This window comes from Tupaia chinensis, unplaced genomic scaffold, assembly GCF_000334495.1.
Source record: "Tupaia chinensis unplaced genomic scaffold, TupChi_1.0 Scaffold143247_2, whole genome shotgun sequence".
NCBI classification, from domain to species: domain Eukaryota; kingdom Metazoa; phylum Chordata; class Mammalia; order Scandentia; family Tupaiidae; genus Tupaia; species Tupaia belangeri.
Window position 1 is genome coordinate 115765 of NW_006203092.1, and position 12938 is coordinate 128702.

At 40.2% G+C, this 12938-nt stretch overlaps 1 protein-coding gene across 2 annotated transcripts in view; it reads left to right on the forward strand.

Moving 5' to 3' along the window:
* TTC39B (tetratricopeptide repeat domain 39B) overlaps positions 1 to 12938 on the forward strand; it is a 111037-nt gene that overhangs the window by 83101 nt on the left and 14998 nt on the right. For both annotated transcript variants that reach the window (XM_006163833.2, XM_006163832.3), the window contains 4 exons: positions 1622 to 1783; positions 2678 to 2769; positions 5053 to 5173; positions 10388 to 10496. In XM_006163833.2, the coding sequence (XP_006163895.1) occupies positions 1622 to 1783; positions 2678 to 2769; positions 5053 to 5173; positions 10388 to 10496 (484 nt within the window). The remainder of the gene's footprint in view (positions 1 to 1621; positions 1784 to 2677; positions 2770 to 5052; positions 5174 to 10387; positions 10497 to 12938) is intronic.

Here is a 12938-nt window from a genome sequence, read left to right on the forward strand (position 1 = left end):
CCCCAGTGTAAGTTTCAAGCCACCAGGTCCAGGACTCAAACAGTGGTTGGCCATGTAGGAGTCCAGCAATGTAGCCATTATGCCATCTGCTAGCCCCCCACAGGTTTATCTGAACCTGGCAAATTTTGGTCATTAGAATTTCTGGGTCAGAAGATGTTTGCCTTTTGGTATATCCAGCCAGATCTTTTTTACTTAAACTCCTACAAAGACATGAGAATACTTGATTCCAGTGCTCTTTGCCAACTGTGGACATTATCTATCTTTTTATTTTTTGCCAGTGTGATGGCTGAAAAAGGATAATCTAATTTTCAAATTTGTATCGTTAGTGAATAAAATTTTTCATATGTCTGTCTGTCAGTTTAATATCCTCTTTTCTGATCTATCTGTTTATCTCTTTACCAGTTTTTCCATTGAGTAGTTTGTCTTTTTCTTAAACGACTAAAAGAATCATTTTATAATGGAGGTTAATATTTTGCCAGTTCTGTAGGTAATGAAATTTTCCCCCATTCTATGCGGAACCTGTAATTTATTTAAGATGTGTTTTATTCTGTGGAAGTTCCAACTATTACCATCAGTCTTTTCTTTTTTATTATTACTTTTTTTTTTTTTTTTTTTTATTTTTTTGCAATAGGACATGGACATGTGTCTGGAGAGAGATAGTGAGAGGGAAAGTGAGAAATCACCACCCAGGGGGGATGGCCATGCCACAATCCCTTCTTCTCCATTCTCTTAGGATTTTGGGCATGCACATACATATGCTCAGTGTGATTTTTAAGCCACCAGGTCTGGAATTTGAACCAGGATCGGCCATGTGGGAGTCCAGCACCTTAACTACCACGCCATCTTTGGCCCAGCTGTCAGTCTTTTCTTAAAGGACTTCTGTATTTTTTTTAAGAAATTTTGACTTTTGGGAACCAGCAGTTAGCGTAATGGCTATGTCACTGGACTCCCACATAGTCGACCGCGGTTCGTGTCCCGGACCTGGTGGCTTAAAACTCACGCCGGGCGCGTGTGCATGCGTGCCCAAGATCCCGAGAGGAGAATGGAGGAGAAGGGATTGCGGCGTGACCATCCCCCCTGGGGGGTGATTTCTCGCTTTCTGTCTCTATGTCTCTCTCTGTCTGTCTGGCGAGCGCACGCGCCCTACAATGAAAATCTCTCAAAAAAAATTATAAAAAAAAAATTTTGACTTTTGAATTTTTATTTATTTTATTTTTAATTTTGACCAGAGAGGGACAAAGTGAGCGAGAAAGAGAGGGAAAGTTAGGAAGCAGGCCACTAGGTCTGAGACTTGAACTGCAGTCAGCCATGTGGGAGTCCAGAGCCCTTAACCACCACCATGCCACCTGCCGGCCCCTAGGACATCTGCATTTTACATCTTATGTGAAAAGGAACTTCCCACTCAACGTAATAAGGTGCCAAGTCTCCTTCATAGAAATTTAAAAACAGGCAGAATTTAACTGTATCATGCATATAAGGAAAGGAACACATCGTCATATTCAGTGGTTTAATGTATGATAATTTTGTTCTTTTTGTACAAAGTGTTTTATGTATTTTTCCATTAGGTTATTATCTCCTTGTGTAATATCTGGATGATCAGCTTTATGCAATTGACTTATAGGCACAAGAGGTATTTCGAAAATGCGTTTCAGTTCAAGAAGAGTGGAAACAGTTTCACCACCTCTGTTATTGGGAGCTAATGTGGATTTATATATTCCAACAAAACTGGATGCAGGCGTATTACTATTCAGATCTGCTTTGCAAAGAAAGTCGATGGTCCAAGGTAAAGTATAGTGCTTTTGTTGATGTCATTTGTTTGCTAATACGTGGCCAGGAATTTTAATTTAGGACTGTTTATTTAATAGTATGACATCCTCACTGCTTACTGTTTCTCAACTTACAGATCCACAATGCAGGTAATACACATTACGTACGTACTATTGAGAGGACCTGTCCTCAGAAGTTCTTGCTTTAAAAGCCATCCAGTGAATTGCTTTCAAAAATGGTTTTAGTTCTAAAGATGAAGTACGCTATACTTAGAATTATTAAATATCTATAGTCATGATAAGTTTTTTTTTGGGGGGGGGAGAGATTTTTGCTAAAGGATGCCAGTACTAGCCAGAGAGACGGAGAGACAGAAAGTGAGAAATCACCCCTCTGTGGGGGTGGCCACACCACAATCCCTTCTCTTCACAGGATCTTGGGCATGATGCACATGCACCTGGTGTGATTTTGAAGCCACCAGGTCTGGGACTCAAACCTCAGTTGGCCATGTGGGAGTCCAGCGACGTAACCACTATGCCATCCACGGGTCCTTGTGATAAGTTTTTGACTTCCCAGTGCCCTGATGACCAGGCTTTCCATGATAAATCAAAATTAATTCTGATCCATCTGTGATAAGTTTGGAGGAATGAGACAATAATCTTTTGTTCATTCTGCCCACTTTCTCACCCTAAATGCTATTGATGTACAGTTGGAAAATGAATTAGTTGAAAAGTGTTGTTCTCATTTGAGGTGACATAAAGCAATATAAGAGTTCATTTCTTTGATGCCTCTTAATATTATATCTGGAAGATTTGGAGTTTATTTCTGATTTGCAAGGTAGAAATGCCCTGTAACTTGGGAATTTCTATAAGAATTTTCTTTCTTTCTTTTTTTTTTTTTTCTTTTCCTCAAGGCAACATATGTGTTCTTGAAAGCTGCGATTTTGAGTATGCTTCCAGAAGAAGATGTAGCATCAACTAATGAGAACGTAGTCACTTTATTCAGGTAAGCAAGACACTATTTCTATAACTAAAGGTGAAGGATATTTAAAAGAACATATTTTTCTTAGTAGTCTCCATGCTTCAAAGTATCATCCTTTATAGATTTTGTGGATAGGTTATGATTGGGAATCTTGAGAACACATAGTTTTATTTATGTGTTGGAAATAGGGTTTTGTTGCTGCATTTTGAACCGTTTCCTGTATTGGTATTATCACCAAAAAATGTAAGCTGTTGCTGAGAATCCAACGTATTCTGTGGTCAGATAAACTTGAGAAACTGAGTATAACACACTGGTTTTCACTAGTATGTTGAAGATTCTGAGAAAGTTGACTATGACATAATCTGTTGAACTTTATTTAGCCCAGTATTCATCCATCCATCCATCTAGCTTTTTGAGAACATACTATGTGAAGGGTACTAACATACTGTGTGAGGTGCTAAACGAACACGTTTACGCCCTGTTGTTGTGGAGTTTAACATCTTGTAGTGAAATCAGACATCCATGAAATATACACAAAAATACACACAAAATTGCAACATATGACTGATTTTTCCCCCCAGAATCTTGTGTGCGAGCCTATAGGGAATGATCATTGAGATGATGTCTGAAGGTGGACTGGAGCTGCTAAGGTGCTGGGCAGTGGTGACACAGTTTTAAGGCAAGGAGGTAGCAGGAGAGAACTTCTTGCAGGAAGGATTCCTGCACATTTAAAGAAGTAAAAGAAAGCTGCTAATTGACCAGACTTACTGTCATGTTTTATCTATATACACAGTGATGTGTCACTTAATGATGGGGATGCGTTCTGAGAAATGCAATTTTGTCATTGTATGGATGTCATAGTGTACACAAACCTAGATGGTATAGCCCACTACACACCTAGGCTACATGATGTAGATTCCTGGCACCACCAGGGTAAGTGCTCTCTGTCATTGACTGAAACGTTACTCGGCACATTACTGTATAATCAGAGGAAAAGGAGTGTTACGGTTGAAACTGTTTTAGTTTGGGCTACTACAATAAAATACCATACATTTGGTGGCTTAAACAACACACAATTTCTAAAGGTTCTAGAGACTGAAAAGTCTACGATTGTGAGGATTCATGCCTCAGGCCTGCTATTGACCTCCCCCTCACCCCTACCCTTGCCCATGTTTCCCATGCCTCTTGTCTCTTCCACCAGTGGACATCAGTGATGGGACGTTCTGGTTTGAAATCATAGCCCCATTATTGCACCCAGAAACTACCTAAGACGTTTACCTCATACTATTTTTTCTCCCTCTTATTTAATTTTTTCTTTTCAGTGATACATTGGATATTTCTTGAGTTCTTCCTCAGCAACTTGTTAGATGCATTCATAAAATATGTGTAAGAAAGTGCTCTAAGAACCCATAGTTTCCCCACCTTACTTTTGTTTTTCTGTGGCTCTGAGTTTCACAATTGGCATTTCTCAGAATTTTGAGTGGAAGTTTATAAACATGGTGCATGTCCCGAGGTAATTATTTCCAGAATGTGCAGGAAACATTTTCTCATATTATACATTAATTGGTGACTGTCTTTTGAGTCAGATTATTTTATAGGTCTTTGTCATACTTGCATATAGGAACAGGAAATGTACCAGCTTATGCTCTTTTCTCTCTCTAGGGTATCTGCAATAGAAGTAAATACTTTGGCTCTTTCCTGCTTCCTTATGGAAATTGCCAATTTTATAACTATTAATAGATTGCCTAGGCTGTGTTTGATGGATTAAGATACTAGCTCCATTGACTAGAAAGAAGTATGTATTAATCAGTAGTTCTCAAACTTGAGTGTGCATCAGAATTCCCTGGGGGATTATTGAAAAATGCAGGGACTAGCAGGTGGCATAATGGTTACGTCACTGGACTCTCACATAGTTGACTGCAGTTCAAATCCCAGACCTGGTTGCTTACAACTCACGCCAGGCACTTGTGTGTGCATGCCCAAAATCCCAAGAGGAGAATGGAGAAGGGATTACAATGTGGCCATCCCCCTGGAGGGTGATTTCTTGCTTTCTGTCTCTCCGGAGAGCACATACATCCTTAGCAAAAATCTCTCTCTAAGAAAAAAAAAGAAACGAAAATGGAGAAAGCTGGGCCCCACCCCCAGAGTTGCTGATTCCATATGGGGTGGGGCCTGAGAATACGGATTTCCAGCAGGTTCGCAGAGGAGGCTGATGCTGCTGGTCTGTGGAATGCATGTGAACCCACAGGTGGAATAACCCATGTGTTCTAATGACTTTCACTGGGGCTGCGGTGGGGCTCTTCACAGACAGGTGGATAGCTTGAAGCAGAGGATTGCTGGTAAATCTCTCCCCACTGAGAAGTTTGCTGTGAGGAAGGCACGGCGTTACTCCTTGCCTGCACCCGTGAAACTCGTCCTGCCCGCCCTGGTATGTGCTTTAATGTTATTTACTGTTCATGTGCTAAAATGAAATGATCTGTTCACAGCAGCAGCATATCCAACTTTGGTTGTGAAGGTTAGCTCAATTAGAAACTATTCTAATTGTGTGAGAAGAACATTTATAAATCAGTTATTAATATGTAATAAAAATTATAGCTAGTGTTCTGTCACCAGTTGGTATGTTCCAAGCACTACAATAAAAGCTATTTAAAAAACATATCATTTAGCTCTTTCTTTTTAGGGGAATTAATTTTATTTAACTTTATGTATGTATATATGTATGTTTTAACCAGAGAAGGGCAGAGTGAGAGGGAGAGAAAAAGTGAGAAAGCAAGCCCCCAGGTCTGAGATTCGAACCACTGTTGGCCATGTGCGAGTCCACCCACATGTCGGCCCCTCATTTAATTCTTAAAACTATATGAGTGTAGTTAGTCTCATTGCCACATTTTACAGAGAAGGAGATTTGGGCAGACAGAGAAAGTTGACTTCATTGAAATTGAATTGAATTGAATTATAAAACGCATATGTAATTTTACCTTTTCTGATAGCCACATTAAAGAAAAGGGAATATGAAATTGATTTAAAGAATACATTTTGTTGGGGGAACCAGCAGTTAGCGTAATGGCTGTGTCGCTGGACTCCCACGTAGTCGACCGCGGTTCGTGTCCCGGACCCGGTGGCTTAAAACTCACGCCGGGCGCGTGTGCGTGCATGCCCAAGATCCCGAGAGGAGAATGGAAGAATACATTTTGTTGGGACTGAAAGGTGGCATGGTGGATGAGGCACTGAATTCCCACATGGCTGACTGCGGTTTGAGTCCTGGGCCTGACAGCTTGCTTTCTCACTTTCCCCCTCTCTCTCTCTCTTTCTCTCTGTGGTCAAATTAAAAAATAAATAATTCTTAAAAATATATTTTGTTCAACTTAGTATGCGAAATGTTATATTTTTAACATGTAATTGATAAAAAAACCTTTTGATAAGTTTTTGTTTGTTCGTTTTTAGTTCATTTTATTTGTTTTGTCCATAAGGTATGTATGCTCATGAGAAAGAGGGAGAGAGAGAGAGAGAGAGAGAGAGAGAGAGAAAAGTCAAACTCTGAGAGGGGATGGCCACACCACAGTCCTTTCTCTTCTTTTCTCTTCTTTTTTCTTTCTTTTTTTTTTTTTTTTTTGAGAGATTCTTCTTGGGATTTTGGACACACACACACACACACTCACCTGAACACGCTTGCATGTTTCTCAAGCTGCCAAGTCCAGAACCCAAACTGCAAAGTTGACCATGTGGAATACAGCTGCCTTCACCATCACACCACTGGCTGGCCTCTGTGAATTATTTTGTATTCTTTTATATTGTACTAATTCTTTGAAATCTGGAGTGTGTGTACACTTAGAGGACATGTCAGTTTGGACTGGCCTTGTTTCCAGTGCTCAAAGGCCAAAAGTGGGTGGTGGCTGCTGTGTTCAGTGGCCCAGCCAACGCTCATATTCTTAATCATTATGCCATTTAGGGGAGACCTCTGCGAAAAGCACAGTTTCAGCTTAGATTTTCTTAATGAGGTCTCCTTTAAAAATTTTTACTACTGGGACCAGCAGTTGGCATAATTGCTATGTCCCTGGACTCCCATGTAGTCGACCACGGTTCGTGTCCCGGACCCGGTAGCTTAAAACTCACGCCGGGCGCGTGTGCGTGCGTGCCCAAGATCCTGAGAGGAGAATGGAGGAGAAGGGATTGAGGCATGGCCATCCTCCCTGGGGGGTGATTTCTCACTTTCTGTCTCTCTGTCTCTTTCTGGCAAGCGCATATGCCCAGTAGCAAAAACCTCTCCAAAAAAATTTTTTTTTTGGACTGGTGCAGAAATGAGACTCTTTTGGGGTTTTAGGTGTTGCAGAGGTAGTCAGTGTAGGAAAGCTGTTCCGCTCAGCTAATGTCTGCAGTTCTCCTTTGGTGTTGCCTGAATCATTTTTTGAAATTTATTCTAGAGTTTAATCATTTCTCTTTTATAGTTAGTTAGGCTTCTTTAGTTTTTATTATTACAAACAAACTACAGTGCATATCCATTTTTTGGATGTGTGCATTTAATTTTCTGGGAAAGATTTATAGAAATGGAATTCCAGTTTGAAAGCTATATATGAGTTTAATATTTTGGTAGTTATTGTCAGACTTCCGCCCAAGAAAAGCTTGTGTAAATTACTACCAACAGTGTTTTATCATTTTAATTTGCATTTCCTTGTTGGTGCAGTTGATCATTTTTTGTGTGTCTGTTCATTTTTATTTATTTATTTTTTGTAAATTGTGATTCATATTCCTTTCTAGTTATCATTGGGTGGCTTACTGTTTTATTATTGACTTACTGGAGCATTTCCATGCATTTTGTGAGAAAGACACATTCAGTCCCTAAGAAGTATCAGGAGTGGGACCAGCAGGTGGTATGGTGGTTGAGGTGCTGGACTGCCACATGGCTTACTGTGGTTTGAATCTGGCTTACTTTCTCACTTTCTCGCTCTCTCTGGTGAGCACACATGCCCTCTAGCACATTTAAAAATAATAAAGTGAAAGAAATAGTTCTTTAAAAAAAGTAGTATCACCTGGGCTCAGGTGTTCCTCCTTAGCATAAATAACCCCCGAGAGCACTCACATGAATGAGGTTGTTCTGTGACGTGGAGGGAGCACGGCTGTAGTCATGTCTGAGCACAGACGAAACAAAGACATTGTGCAAATCACAAAAAAATACCAGACAGCCCTGTCTCCCAGCTCACATGAGCATGTTGCTGCTTTGGCAGTTATAATTTTAGCTCCAGTCCTGATTCATTTTCAAGTGATTTGCAGAGGGAAAGGTTTTTTCTGTCTCACAGAACTTTCCCACAATTTTCTAGACCATCATTGTTTTTCTCTGCCCTAGTACTTAGATACCAATGTATGCATAGCTGTCTCTTGTTATGACTGTTAAGAATCTTAAGGCAGGTGGGCTGGCCAAGTGTGGTGGCTGGGACAGCTGGATCCCACATGGCTGAATGAGTGGTTTGGGTCCCAGACTGCTGGCTTGGGACCACGTGAGACACATGTGCATGTGTGTTGGAGTTCCTAGAGGGGGTTGGGGGTGAAGGGATTGCAATGTGGTTATCTACTTCTAGGGATGCTTTCACTTTCTCTCTCTCTGTGTCTCTTTCCACTGAGTGCATGTGCTCTATAGCAAATTGAGAGAGAGAGAGAGAAAGAGAGAGAGAGAGAGAGAGAGAGAGAGAGAGAGAGAGAGAGTCTTAAGGGAGGTTAACTTACTGCACTTCTTTCTGCAGGTGGACAGAATTTATAAGAATTGAATTGGTGATATCTAAAAATTTTACCAAAAGCCCTTTTTTTTTGTAACCAAATCTCAGAGATGAACTTCCTTCCTTCTGCTAAAAATACTCCACCAATAAGAAAAAAAAAAGATAATCAATTTAAATGTATTTCTTCAGTTACTGAATTGAGGTCTTACATTTAGCTATTATCTATTAACTATAAGAACTGAGGCTGGCAGGTGGCGTGGTGGTTAAGGCCACTGGACTTCCACATGGCCCAGAAGTGGTTCAAGTCCCGGACCTGGAGGCTTACTTTCTCACTTTCCCTCTCTTTTTTTTTTTTTTTTTTTTTTTTTTTTTTTTGGGAGGTTTTTTTGCTATAGGGCACGTGCGCTCACCAGACAGACAGAGAGAGACATAGAGACAGAAAGCGAGAAATCACCCCCCAGGGGGGATGGTCACGCCGCAATCCCTTCTCCTCCATTCTCCTCTCGGGATCTTGGGCACGCACGCACACGCTCCCGGCGTGAGTTTTAAGCCACCGGGTCCGGGACGCGAACCGCGGTCGACTACGTGGGAGTCCAGCGACATAGCCATTACGCTAACTGCTGGTTCCCTCACTTTCCCTCTCTCTTACTCTATCCCTTTCTGGTCAAATTAAAATAAATAAATAAAGAAAAGTTAAATAAAATAATTCTTTAAAAAATAAGAATTTAGAACATCCACTATGAAAGGTAGAGTGTTGTGTTTTTGGTTTTCAGTAAATAAAGAGAACTCTGCAGCCACTCTTCCTGAACATGTCATCATTTCCATTGTTTTTTTTTTTTTTTGGCAAGAGTCTTTTTAAGCAAAATCTTTATAATTTAAAAAATTTATTTCTAAGAAGATAGTAATGATTCTGTTGATTTCATACCCTTTAAAATATGAACTATACTTTCAGGAACATTAGAAAAATATTTTTAAGCAAAAGCACATTTGCTTTTGGTCCAAAAAAAATTCTCATCTGTTAGCCCATTAAATATAATCTGCAATGAGAAATCATTAGTTTACATTTTCAGAAGCTGTCATTCAGCCATATGGCCTTTAAATGAGTGCATTTTCTGCAGATTGGATTGCATTACTGGACCGGCACATGTTTTTAATGGTATAAAAGAACCTGAGCCCAGTAAAATATTCTAATGCTCATTTCCAGTGATATTCTTGGAAGCATTTTATATAAACAACGGGCAGACATTTAAAAATATTTTCCTTTACTTAAAATTAACAACAAAAATGTACATTAAACAGAATTGGGCATAGTATTGGTTTAAAATTTTTATATACATTTATATATCTCTATTCTAGTAGCTTCCAAAACAATTGAATACCAGTAGGTACTTAATAAATATTCATTAAATGAATAAATCAATTTAAAGTAAAAACATAATATCAATATCCTACACTTACTGAATTACTTCACAATACCAAAGGCAAAAGGCATATGAGAGAAGGGGAAATTAAATCCTTAAACTCCAAATGAAAAAAGTTAAGGGGACCAGCAGTTAGCATAATAGCTATGTCGCTGAACTCCCATGTAGTCGACTGTGGTTCAAGTCCTGGACCCGGTGGCTTAAACTCATGCTGGGCGCATATGCATGCATGCCCAAGATCCCAAGAGAAGAATGGAGAAGAGACTGCGGTTTGGCCATCCCACGTAGGGGGTGATTTCTCTCTTTCTGTCTCTCTGTCTCTCTCTCTGGCAAGTGCACACGCCCTGTAGCAAAAAACCTGTCCAAGAAAAAAAAAAGTTAAGGAAAATGATCTCTTAAATATTGTCTTGAGATCTCCAGCAACCAAGGTGAAACATGTGTACATAGTATTGTGGTCAGGAAGGACATTGAATGACCTCACAAAATTGCAAATGGTTTATCGTTTTTTCTTCTTAGGAAATGATGTACGTCTGGAATGGTTTTTTGATAGTGAACAAAAGGAAAGATCTTTCTGAAAATCTGTTGGTAACTGTTGAAAAGGCTGAGGCAGCTTTGCAAAATCAAGGTAAGTATGAGTAGTAAGTGCCTGGAAATATATCTGTGCTCCATTGCTGTTCTCCTGACTTTTCCTCGTGCATATCTGCCCATGTCAAATCTGTGTGCACCACAGAGACAGAAGAGCTTGAGCAGCAGGTGTTTGGGTGGCTGCACTCAGGAGGGGTGGAACGAGGAGTACTGCAGCATGGACAAACTTGGGGAACACTGGGCTAAGTGACAAGAAACCAGCCATGAAAGGCCATAGATTGTCTGATTCCATTTACATGAAGTATTCAGAACAGGCACATAAATCTACAAAGGCAGGCAGTGGAGTAGAAGTTGCCTAGGATTGGTGGAACTGGAGGGATGTGATAGCTAAAGGATATGGCATTTTTGGAGGGGGGGTGATGAACATGTTCTAAAGTTGATTATGGTAATAGTTGTACAACTCAGTACATATATTAAAAACCAGTGAAGTGTATACTTACATTAAAAAAAATGCTTTTTAAAGTTTATTTCATTCATGAGTGAGAGAGAGAGACTGAGAGACAGTATCCCCAACAGGGTCTTGATGCTGCAAGTCACCCCCAAGTTTAGCAAGCCCAGATCACGGGCGCTTATATGCCCTGCATGCTCCCGTCTCTAGATGGAAACCTGGAACCTCTTCTTGTGGGTCAGCCTTACAAAGCTTTGTATTTTACCACTGCGCCACTGTCTGCCCCCAGGTTGTATACTTTTAAATGGTTGAATTGTATGGTTTGTTAAATTTTTTGTTGCAGTTATTTACTTATTTATTTAATTTTATTTATTATCATTATTTTTAAAAACTGACCAGAGAGAGAGCGCGTGCGCGAGAAACAAGCCACCAGATCCGAGACTTGAACCACAGTCAGCCATTTGAGAGTCCAGTGCCTTAACCATCACGCCACCTGCCAGCCCTGTTAATTATATCTTAAAAAACTTATACTAAAAGATGAAGGGAGGAAGACAGGCATTTGAGCTTTAGAGCAGCTCAAGCAAAGTGTGCATTTCCTTCTGGCTTTAGTTTCTTACGACTTCTTCCATGACACTCTTCTGCTTTCTAATAGCTAGGGTGTTTCTGTAGACACAGGGAACTCTTTGTCTTCAGGTTAGAATCTTACTGCAATTTAATTTTTTTTGCTTATTACCTTTTGGTTGTGCTAGAAGCCTTACTCTCGTTTACTGGGCGCTCCATTGGTTGGAAGCAACTGACATAGTAGGAGAACCAGGCCTTTCGGGCTTACAGTCCCTGGTCTGCAGGCATTGGATTCTGGGAAACACCTTACTTTTATTTCAAAATTAGATCAGCGTTGGGCCAGATGGTACCCAAATTGTTTTCTTGCTCTGACATTTTCTGGTTCTGTATTTTCAATAGATGCTGTCTCCTTTGATATGCAGTGCCATAAATGATAGCCTTTGTTCTCATCCTTATCAATGCCAGATAGCCTGTGCATTACTCCAATAGCATGGTCTTATCTTTTGGACTCGTCTAACCATGAAAATAAAGTGAAAACTGTGGGGATTAATGTGGTAAAAGGCATAGAAGTTCAGTAATGGTGAGGGAAAATTATAACAGTTAACTGATTTTTTTTTTTTAAACTGGAAGATGATGTGCAGTCAGAGAGCCCTGGTGCTACACTCCATATTGGGATTCAGTAATTGAAATTGTCTCTAGGGATGAGGACTCATTTGGATATTTTGTTTTGTACTTGAACCTTTAGTTTTAAGTGGAGACACTTAATGAGATTTTTCCTTATAGTTCTTTTTTTAAGTTTTTTTGTTTTGTTTTGTTTTGTTTTTTTGCCATAGGGTGTGTGTGCTTTCAAGAAAGAGACAGAGAGAATGTAAGAAATCACCCTCTGGGGGGGATGGCCACACTGCAGTACCTTCTCCATTCTCCTCTTGGGATTTTTGGCATACATGCAAATGTGTCCTGTGTCATTTTCAAGCCATTAGATCTGGGATTTGAACTGTGGTCAGCTATGTGGGAATCCAGTGCCATTATGCCATTTATTCTTTTACAGTTAAACACACTTTTTTTTTTGAGAGAGAGATTTTTGCTATAGGATGTGTGCACTTGCCAGGGTAACAGAGACAGACAGAAAGCAAGAAGTCGCCCCCCTCCCCAGGAGGGATGGCCATGTCACAATCCCTTCTCCATTTTCCTCTTGGGATTTTGGGTATGCATGTACATGTCCCCAGCATGAGTTTCAAGCCACTGGGTCCAGGACTCGAACTATGGTTGGCCATATGGGAATACAACACTTTAACCACTGTGCCACCTGCTGGGCCCTAAACACATAATTTTAATTCTTACATTCATTCTTTTATAGTTAGACATAATTTTTTAAAACTTATCTTTATTGGGAACCAGCAGTTAGCGTAATGGCTATGTCGCTGGACTCCCACGTAGTCGACCGCGGTTCGTGTCCTGGACCCGGTGGGTTAA